General features: G+C 37.1%; 2 protein-coding genes across 2 annotated transcripts; one reads left to right on the top strand and one right to left on the bottom strand.

Moving 5' to 3' along the window:
* The first annotated feature begins 450 nt into the window (after nucleotides 1-450).
* rhd (Rh blood group, D antigen) lies at nucleotides 451-4,981 on the top strand. Its single transcript, XM_041813382.1, has 10 exons — nucleotides 451-652; nucleotides 993-1,179; nucleotides 1,364-1,514; nucleotides 2,336-2,483; nucleotides 2,621-2,787; nucleotides 2,958-3,095; nucleotides 3,178-3,305; nucleotides 3,398-3,477; nucleotides 3,649-3,722; nucleotides 3,899-4,981. Exons 1-10 carry the CDS (start codon nucleotides 502-504, stop codon nucleotides 3,965-3,967), a joined length of 1,293 nt encoding a protein of 430 aa, XP_041669316.1. The 5' UTR covers nucleotides 451-501; the 3' UTR covers nucleotides 3,968-4,981.
* A 144-nt stretch (nucleotides 4,982-5,125) lies between these two features.
* tmem50a (transmembrane protein 50A) lies at nucleotides 5,126-9,302 on the bottom strand. Its single transcript, XM_041813383.1, has 7 exons — nucleotides 9,163-9,302; nucleotides 8,528-8,631; nucleotides 6,865-6,977; nucleotides 6,324-6,391; nucleotides 5,969-6,061; nucleotides 5,681-5,741; nucleotides 5,126-5,573 (listed from the first exon to the last, which is right to left on the bottom strand). The coding sequence occupies exons 2-7, from the start codon at nucleotides 8,627-8,629 to the stop codon at nucleotides 5,528-5,530; spliced, it is 483 nt and encodes a 160-aa protein (XP_041669317.1). The 5' UTR covers nucleotides 8,630-8,631; nucleotides 9,163-9,302; the 3' UTR covers nucleotides 5,126-5,527.
* Nucleotides 9,303-10,983: the final 1,681 nt, after the last annotated feature.

Genomic DNA, 10,983 nt, shown 5'->3' with positions numbered 1-10,983 from the left:
TGTCATTGTCTCAACGGTCATTACAAAGAGATGGGGAAGGAGTAACATCATTAATTGACGTAGGCCTATGGTAGCAATTAAAACAAAAACAGCTAGTTTCATGTGATGTAATGCACACTGATACAAGATGTAAGCTGACCGTCAGTAAATTATGACGTTTTCTTAGGCTAATTATTTTGATTTAAGTTCAATCCTTGAAAATAGCATTTGCACAGAGGGAAATGTGCATTTTAGCCTACGTATAAATACAATGTAAATCCTATAAAATCCTATAATTTAGGAATTGTTTCCGTTTAACTGAAATTGATACTGGATTTTGTAACATGGGGAAATAGATAGCAACGCCTCTGGACATCAAAAAACGTATTCAATCTTGATGTTGTGCTGTGGGTGTAATAACAGATATTTCAGTGCTTTGGGGTTGCGCCCACATTAAAAGCGCCAGGGGGGCCAGACCATCGTCAGTCTGAAGAGAAGTGGACGGTGTAGCCAACGTCAGTGATGGCTCCTCGGTACGCACCAAGCCTTCGGTGGCGCCTGGCGCCTTTGTTGCTTTCTCTGCAGGTGGGATTTATTGCAGTTTATGGCTTTTACACCGAGATCAACAGCAATGAAAACATTCACGGGATTACATTCAGCAACTTCTATCCAAGTAAGTTTCAGTTTGGAAGGAAAGTAGCTATTTGGGATATTGCTGCTAGAACATAATGTTTTATTTTGGAAAAAAAAAACATTAAAATAGGCTATATAGCATTAGAAGCATACAAGGTCATTAGATATTAATTTAAATTTACAAGTTTGAATGGTGGGGTGTGGGTTACTGCTGCTTTGTAATGATAAGCTCACACAGTTGACAGTTTTCCAGGAGCAAATGGCTGGGTTGCACTGACCTGTGGATCTTAAACCCAGCAATTATAGTATTTTAACAGACTGTATTGTGATGGGTATGAAATGAACATTTTTCCAGGCAAACCATCTCTTCTCTCTTGCAGGCTTACAGGACTTGGATGTTATAGTGTTTCTAGGGTTTGGATTCCTATGCACTTTTCCAGTGCGTTATGGTTTCAGTGGCTCTGGGTTCAACTTTCTTGTAGCTGCAATGACCACCCAGTTTGCCATCATACTCAATGGAATTGAATCCTGGTATTACAGAGGAAAGATCAGAATTGATCTGAAAAGGTAGACTACAACTTCATGCAATTATGTGTTTCGATAAACAACTTTTCTTTCAAACCTCTCTTGTTTTTAAAGTTAAAAACCTAACTTAACAAACAACTATCAAGCAATATCTACAAAATCATGAAATACACACAAGGATTTTATGTGAAAGTCCTACTTATTCAAATATTTTGTTTTCTTACAGCTTAGTGGTTGCTGAGATGTGCACAGTATCAGCCCTCATTTCTATTGGTGCTGTGCTGGGGAAAACTAACCCTGTGCAACTCATCCTTATTGCCTTGCTTGAGGTGTCTGGATTTGTCCTGAATAAATGGATCCTTCAAACTCTGCTGAAGGTCAGCACCTGTCTGGGTTCACTAGTCCACAGGGGTTTTAATGTTTGTGTTACTCGAAAGTTCTATTAAAAACTGAAACTGAAATCCAAACTCTATGTCTTAACACCCTAGATATGTTGGAATAGGTTTCCTGTGAACACATGAAAGCACTGAGATCTATATGTGACTGAATTTTGGATTTAGACCATTAGAACGCTGTTCACCTCTTTCCTGGCTTGATTTAATTTGGGCAAATATAGGAGCCCACGACATCTCCGGTCTCTAATGCAATGATATAAAATCACCAGCTGATCCATATCGATACGGTCTGTTGCTAGCCGATATCAGTCTTCAAGATAACATCCAGTTACATGCTTTTTTTCGTTCACTGTGAGGTAAATTCCACAAATATAATATCCACGGTTGACTACAGGTCATTAAAAGTATCATAATGGAGAGATTTGTTCCAGAAAACAGTAAACTTTATCTACTCTGGCTCAGAGCTGTGCTGTGATCAGAAGCATTTTTTAACTTTAAGAGGATCATATTACTTGTGAGTGAGCGTAGCTTCAGCTCATTCAACTGACACGCCCACACTATCCTAGAGCAGATTTTACTGCCTCATTTTTTATTATTTTGAAGCTTAAATTTGTAACTTTAGATATGTTTTTCATGACTGAAATTTAGCCTGGATGTTCATAACACAGTTGCAAGTCAAACAACAAACCTAAAATGCAGATCTTTTGTATCATTTTACAGGGACTTTAATATCAAAATGTAATTTCTTTCCAGTTCTTTTACTCATACTTACTATGGCTTACTATGTTTTTTCCCCACTCCAGAGCCAACCTTTGAACAGCATCATGCAGCTTCACATCTTCGCAGCCTTTTTTGGACTCACGCTTACCTGGATGCTGTATAGGAAAGAATCTGAGCAAGGATTTGAAAAAGAGAAATCTGACCACAAAACAAGATTGTTCTCCATGTTGGGTATGTTTTTCTAAGTGTGCAGCCAGATATGGTTCTAATGATGATACATCAACTGGACTGCCTCTCCACCAACTAGAAATAACAGTTTAAATCACAAAGGAAAATCTGAGTGTCAATCCCCTGTCTCTGCTCTCTAGGAACTGTGTTCCTCTGGATGTTCTTGCCGACTTTTAATTCGGTGCTTGTAGATGATGCTGTGAGGAAGATGGAGGCAGTGTGCAGCACCTACCTGGCTCTAGCTGTGAGTGCTGTAACGGCTGCAGCCGTGTCTGTCCTCTCCAGTCCCAAGGGAAAACTCAATCCGGTATGATCTGAAAGTTGATATTTCTACTCCACCTTATGCTCCTTCAGGAACACTCAAATTCAAAAGCACATGTACTTGTAAATGCACGAGGAGCCAAAATTGAAACAGCTTAATTAAAAAATCTCTAAATGTAAGCATGACCAGATCATACAGCTCCACCCCTCTGACAGAACCATATGCAGACATGCATCCTTGCTGGTGGTGTTGCTGCTGGGGTTTCCATTTCAGTGATTCATCAGCCATGGGAAGCCATGACTATCGGACTCACCGCAGCCCTCATCTCAACCATTGGATTCAGATATCTCAAGGTTTTAAAAATTACATTTACCAGTACATGCTGTGATTTCATCATCTAAACATCACAACTACTAATGAGGTCTTTCTCCCCAGGTCCACATGCTTCTGGCATTTCAGTGCCATGACACTCTTGCAGTCCTCAGCACACATGGACTCCCTGGTCTACTTGGATGGCTGGCACATCTCCTCCTTCAGCTTAAAGACTTTGACAATCAAACCATGTAAGAATGAAACTGTCATCTGATAAGCATTTCACAGGAAAAATATATGAAATGTATGTAGCACCCTGTCTAAATGGTCTTTCATCTGCTAGGAGAATCCGGTTTGCCATTTTTCACATTGGTACACTTCTCACCACCATCACTCTGAGTCTGTCCATGGCAGTTATTACAGGTATATCTTCTTGTCAATACTTTTTCCATAATCTAGAAAAGACAATGTGGATGCTTTTGTAGCAACAGAATGCCATAAACAATGGAATTTCATACCACGTAGTTCTGGTTTTCATTATCAATTCAGTATGTTGTCTGTTTATGCCTTTAAAATGCTGTGCATTATTTAAAGGGCTTTTAGTCAAACTGAACTTCTGGAGACCAACCCCAGACAGGAAATGTTTTGATGATCAGGCTTTCTGGGAGGTACGATATCAAGATATTTTCTTAACATAAATCAAAGTTGATAACAGGAGAGTATTGCATATTAGCAGTGAAAGGAACATCTTTCAGTATCAGTGCTAAATGATAATTAACTTAATGTGTGGGATATAGGTAAATTCAGAATGTGGTAATAAACCAAATATTTTCATGTTTTACAGTTTCCTCATCTTGCAGTGCTAAAGTACAGTGCGAAGAAAGAAGCCAGTGCAGCTCAATCCTTGGAATAAAAACCATTTTTTTGTTTTGCTTTTTTAACAAGTATATTCAAATTGATTTTTCTGCATGGAAAACAATGTTTTCATAAGTGCAAAAATACATAAATGAAACTTATTTTCTGCTCCTTCTGTTTTGGTTTGATAATGATGTAGTTGCCAGACACTCCAGATCTTATAGTTTTGACTGTACTAAAGAAAATAGGTAACTGTTGTCCCTTAAAGTCCCTGTAAAGTGATAGAAAATATCTGCATTTTAGGTTTGTTGTATGACAGGCATATGTGTTATGAACCACCAGGCTAAAATTTAGTCATGAAAAACATCACTAAGGTTATAATAATCAAGCTTCAAAGTCATGAAAAATGAGGCTGTAAAACCTGTTCTAGGATGATGTGGGCGTGTCAGTTGAATAAGCTGAAGCCACACCCACTCACAAGAAATATGATCCTCTCAAATTTTAAAAAGAAAAAGATTCTGATCACAGAACAGCTGCCTGGCTCTGTGCTCAAGCAGAAAGATAGAAGCTGGGGATTAAATTTACTGTTTTCTGGAACAAATCTTTCCATTATGATACTTTTATTGACCCACAGGTTATTGTGCTTGATAGATTTGTGAAATTTGCCTCACAATGAACAAAAACAGCATGTAGCTGGCTGTTAACTTTAATGAAGGCAGTGACATCAGCTGGCAACAGACTGTATCGAGATGAATTGCCTGGTGATTTTATATCATTGTAGTGCTAGAGGGGTGGGGTAATTCCCCATCAAGACCGTCGATGTCATGGGCTCCTATATTTGCCCTGCTCAAGTACAACCAAGCCAGGAAAGAGGTGAACAACTTTCTAAGTCTAAATTCAAGATTCACTCACGAATAGATCTCAGTGTTTTCATGTATTCTCTGGAACCCTACTCCAACATATCTAGTGTGATAAGACACAAAGCTTGGATTTCCCTTTTTAAAGACTCTACATAGAATTTTTCTGGTAAATACATTCACAACAAAACTGAGAAACACTGAAAACCTTGTTGACTAGTGGTCAGCAGTTTGAGCCAACAAAAAAATCTGATGACTGCAGAGTTTTAGAGGTAAACTGGTGTTATTACAGGCGATTTCAAACAGTCCTCTATGTTTGTATCAACTTTACAAGTACAGTTCAATGAAACATTTTATACTATAATAATATAGAGTTTTATTTTCTCCATAAGAGACAGTTTTAAATTAAGGATGCCACAGAAGTAAACTAAACCAAAAAGGAAATGTAGACAGTTCCGTAAGTAAAGCTCACAAAACAACGCCATTTATACACAAGATGTAAACCATTATAAAATAATGGCTACGCAATCTGAGTGCAAAAAGACACATTTAAAGATGTGCCACAGTCAGAAACTTTTAAAGCATTTGTGAAAATGGGTGCTTAGTTATGATTAAGCCATTTTAAAGCAAAAAACATAAATAAAAAAGTTGATTTGAAGGCTAGAGAAGTTTATATAAAGAAAATAATCACTAAAGCATTCTGTGTGATACGATGCAGAAAGCCGAGTGTATAAACTGTTGACATCAAGTCAGTCAGTCCATTATTGCCAGAGATCTTCTGTGCGTCCAAACTTGAAGACCAAACCCCTATTCAGTAGAGAGGAAGATAATCTTAGAAAAACATTCTGACACAGTTCTTCTGCTCAAGGATGCTTTGGCATAAAGCCGTATATTGCTAAAGAGAATTAACTTACCCAAAGAAAATGAATGCATTTTGGAAGAAAATGGCGATACCAGGGTAAACAACTGTCCTTTCTGGAAAAAAAGAAACCACATTACCATGTTATTTAAGTTGTAGCAGCTGATAATCAATTTAGAGTGTGTGACATTTTGCAGCCTTCATACAGCAAAAGCCAATTAAGTTAAAGCTACACTTTTTCAACTTTTACATTTTTAAAAGGAACTTCTATATTACTCAGCATTCAATGTCTTGGCACATATTGACTACTTCACTACAAGCAAAGCAGACAAACAGGACTTACGAGACACCACAAATCCCCCAAACAGAATCCACATGGAGGCAATGAGGGAGCCAAAAGCCAGCATGAAGCCAATGAAGAGCCATACTCGAGCACCTGCAAACAGAGATAAGAACAAGTCCGTTACTGGGTGAAACCACACAGCACTTTTCTTTTGATGCATGTAATAATCCTAATACCCCATGTTGTCATCCTAATAAAAAACTCTAATATGGGGGTTATAATGTAGTGCAAAAAGAGTGTGTAGTATGAGAATATTCAGTACAGAAACCACCATTTTGAAAAGGAACTTGAGAGTACTCTGGGTAAACAATATGTACTCAGAAAACAGAGTAGAATCAATTTTTATTATACACACCTGTCTGTCCCATGCAGCCTTCACTGTAGCTGTCTCCTCTCACTTGGCCATTTGAAACGGCATTTATCCTAAATTGGTCAAAAGAAAAAAATATATATCAGAAGCTAAAGAGAATGTATTTTTTACCAAAAAGCTTAGAATGACACATCACTGTTATTTTAACAAACTTAGTCATACTCTGTCCATTGATTTCAAGACATTCTGAAACTTTGAAGGATCTTACAAACAGAATCTTGCTTGTAAATGCAATCTAGGACAAAAATAAGCATCACAAGTTGCATATCCTTGGTTTTAGTAAAGTCCTGCGGAGTTGCTTAGTTGACATTTCGATAGCTTAGTTGATGCCTTGATGAAAGTATGAAATTTCAATCCCCCTCCACCCCTCTGCAATATACAACCCCCAGTATCATGCAAGTCAAAATTTAGGTCATATAACAAGAATCATACCATTTCCATGACAAGAAACAAATTCTATTCTAGATGTGTGAATAAACTGGAGGCTATTTCCTATTACATAAACAGTCTATTAAGTCTGTCTTACATGAGAAAGGCCACAGTAGCAATGACTCCACAAGTGTGATATGCATGATGAAAGTCTGCCTCGTCAGGATAGATCACTGCTGCATCAATGATGATCCACCAACCAGTGAAGAACTGTAAACAGAAGATTGAGAGTAAGCACAAGGCAATCAATGGGAACAGTTAGCCTTCTTGTTAATAAAAGTTATATAGATATCAGAGCTGTCAAACAATTAAACATTTTAATCATGATCAATGCCAGAATTTCTATAGTTAACTATAGTTGACCAATCTCCTTTCTGTCACATTATTCAATTTCCCCATTTTGCCTTTAAAATGATTTTGGTTTCATTTTAGATTTCAATATTGTCTTAAACTAAGTGTAACTGCCCTCCTGGATATAGACCTTGGGTAGTCAATATTATGACATAAACTTATCTACCATTAAAAAAGAGCTTCATATAGATTGAAAAGGTGAATGTTTGAAAATACAAGATGAAGATTACGTTTTTACTTGTCCACTTAGCAAGTGAAAAAGCTAAATGAGAAATTAAGGGACAGTGGTGTACTGATTTTACATCACTGACATCAGGAAGACTCTGCATTAGCCAAAGTGTGCTCTTAAGTTTCACTGAAACATATGGGGACTTTCTGAAGAAATTTTGGTATACTTTTAATGGAATACGTTAGAAATGTGTCTAAGAATTTTCACAGAAACTTTTGCAAACTTCTTTGAAATTTTAAGGAATTTTTAGGATTTTAGAAAGGAAAATTTCCAAGAAATTCCTGCTCAAAGACAAGGCTGAGTTTTAATCTATCACAGTGACACTCAACGTGTGGCTCCATTAAATAAAGGGAAACTTTGACCTCAGAAATTAGCCATTGGAAGTCACATTATAGTTGGCTTTAATTGTCAACTTTTAAATTTGTCTGCATATTTCCATTGCCATTATTTGCAATTTTTGCCAGTTTTAATCCATTTTTACTGCTTTAAGTCCACTTTTAGCACATATTTTGCCACTTGATGCCCATTTTTTGACTCATTTATCCTGGTTTTTTTTAAACTATTTTCATTTTTTTCCCCATTTTTGCCACTTTTCACCCATTTAAGCTGCCGTTTGCCATTAAATGCCACTTTTTTTCCCAAATTGCTGTCACTCTTTGCTGCTTTTTTGCCCATTTTAGTCATTATCCACTCATTTTTTGGTCGTGTTTTTACCACTTTTAGCCACCTGTTACTAATTTTTTGTCACTTCTCATCCAAATTTTGCCCCTTTTTTGTCACTTTTAACTCAGTATTTGGCATTTTATGTCGATATTGCCTCTTTTCACCCTTTTTTGCTGCCTTTTGACCATTTTGCCCCCTTTTCCTTATTTTTATTGCCACTTTAACCCATTTTTACCACTTTTCACCATTTAGATTATGGCTACAATAAGTAGAAAAAAACAAAACAAAAGCTCAGGTCACCAGATATATTATATATACAATTACATTAATTATATATATTATTTAAAAGATACATTATAGCCATGTATCCTGAACATCTACTACAGGAATCCACAACCCCACAGACACTATTCACTAATAACTATAAACAGAAGCAAACCAGAAACACAAATATCAACTTCACTCGATGCAGATGAAGTGTTTATCCACTCTCATCTGAGAAAAATCAGTGAGGTACCAGAACTCCAGCAGCTACAGATGCGATGGTGTTTCTCCTCTCTCCCCAGTCCACATTGCACTCGCAATCTCCGCACCGGATTCCGTCCAGAAAACCTGACATGACTATGAGAAAGGTCGTTAAGTTTCACAATTCGAAGATGTGAACACAAGTTAACATCAAACATTTTACACTGTCACTGTGACAACTCAAATTGTCCAGTTTGCATAAGTCATGTTCAACTCTCTAGAAACAGACACGACCTCTTTAAAAACAACGTAGTTTTATATGCAGTCGCTGGAATGTTACTCTGAGGTCTGATGTCTAATTCCCCGTTTCGTTTCCGTTTCGAAACAATCACAAAGTTGTAGTTTTTGCTCAGGCTATGTGACGTCTGCATGGCAACAAAGTTGTCGAGAAATCTAGTTTAATATTACAAGCATAGCGTGTTTTCGTTGGTAGATGAAAAAGCATAGCTATGTAGTAGAAGCCTTTTGTTCATAGCTTGTGTACTAGCAAACACTTCCTGAAAGGCTAATACTTACAAAGATGACGCTAAAATACCCACAATACAAACGACAGTGTCAGTACATAACATAAATACACCCAAAGATAAAATATTTTGATTTTTATCTTACTTTCAAAGGCATTCTTACCTTTTATTTTCGTTTTTTGATGTAGACCCCTTAGATAAGCTCGATTAGCTTCCGAGAGAGAGCTCAGTCATGCACATGCGCAGTTAATACACACCCATTTGGTGCAAGTGGATCAGACCTGCCTGCGACCGACGCTGTTTATTATGTTGCATTCAAGTGAGTGAAGGTAAGAAAATAAAGACAGTACCAATCAGTCAAAACTGACATACCATTAATGATGGGACAACATGTGCATATCCAAAGCAAATCAGCGGTGTTTTAAATACCACGCGGGTAATGGACAGCTGAATGTTGTGGGTAATGAAATACGACAGAAACCCATGAAAAAATACTTCATTGTATCCACAGGCGTTAGTCGGTAATGCCAAAGGGAGACATCGCCTAATAACTTGACCACTGCACCACTTAATCGAGTTGGCGGTCTTTATTTATTTATTTATTTTTTATCTGCTTTGTGTTACTTTGTAAGGGCTATACAGCAGCGCTGTTGTCATACAGCAAGAAGGTTCCTGGTTCAAATCAGGGTTTAGACGGGGCTTTTATGTGCGGAGGTCCATGTCCTCTCCACGCCTTCCTCACGCGCACCAAAGCTTGTTTGGTTGATTGGTGATTCTAAATTGTGTGTGGGTGTAAATGTGAGTGTGCCTGGTGGTTTCTGTGTCACCCCTGTGACTGGCTGGTCCAGGGTAAACCCTGTACTCTTGCTCATTGAAAGTCAGGAGAGTCTGGCTGCAGACATCCATAAACGCACGAGCATTGCCTGCTCCATAAGGTGTATGCACTTAACAGTAAAAGTAAGTCTGATGTCTGCAGCCAGGTGCCTCTCATGAAGCTAGGATTCGTCCACACACCCACTGCATCCTAGAACAGCATAAGCGGTAGAGATGCTTTGCTCTGTTTTGCTGTGTCCTTACTCTAGTGGAAAACTCACAATGAACCCGGGCAAACCTTCATCAACAGTTTATGACATGTTGGGTTCTGTAATTCAGACATACTTCCCTCACAACTGTATTTGATGAAACAATGTTTACATCTTATATAAAAAGAAATCTCAATTCTAAGGCCCACATAATTGGTCTTTATACATAATGAACAGGCCTACCGTAATCTCAAGAATGTAAACTGTGTATTATATGTTTCTTGGAATATAGTAGGCTATTCAAATTTCTTTGCTAAGAAATTGATAGAAGTTATTCGCCCACCCCTTAGAAGGCTTATTCAGCACACAGTATACGTCTTAATAAAATGTATTGGTCTACTAAACGTTTTATTAATTATTTTATTTGTCTTACCTCATAAATACATCATTCCAAATAAAATCAAAGTATATCTATTCAAGATTGGTCAGATACTAAAACAATAAATGTAAGTATGTCCCAACTGCAATCAATGAATGCATGTTTTGTAATTGTGAGGGAGAAACCACTCAACATCTTTTTGCAGCCACTGCTTTTTGATTTAGAGAAATACCTTTTAGAAATACTTGGAAAAGACAGAAAAACTTATTTTTGCAATTCAGATTTATTAAAAATGGTTAAGTACATTTGATTTTGATTGTAGGTACTTATCACTTACACTAAATGAGATGCCTTGCTTTCACAATTTAAAAGATTCATATTTAAAAGTATTTTTAATCTAAAATTTAAACATCACAAACAAGAAGCTGACAAATATAACTGCTTGATTCAGAAACTTCAATACCATCCTCCCAATTAGTTGATGCACCATGTTGTCTTTTCATGTTAGTGTTTGTTTCTTGTTAAAAAAAACATTGTTTTATTATGTCCATTTCACATACTTGTTCTTAATTTAATGCAGTAT

Source organism: Cheilinus undulatus, linkage group 18 (assembly GCF_018320785.1).
Source record: "Cheilinus undulatus linkage group 18, ASM1832078v1, whole genome shotgun sequence".
NCBI classification, from domain to species: domain Eukaryota; kingdom Metazoa; phylum Chordata; class Actinopteri; order Labriformes; family Labridae; genus Cheilinus; species Cheilinus undulatus.
Note: the sequence above shows the minus strand (reverse complement) of the source record. Positions and strands in the feature narration are given on the sequence as shown.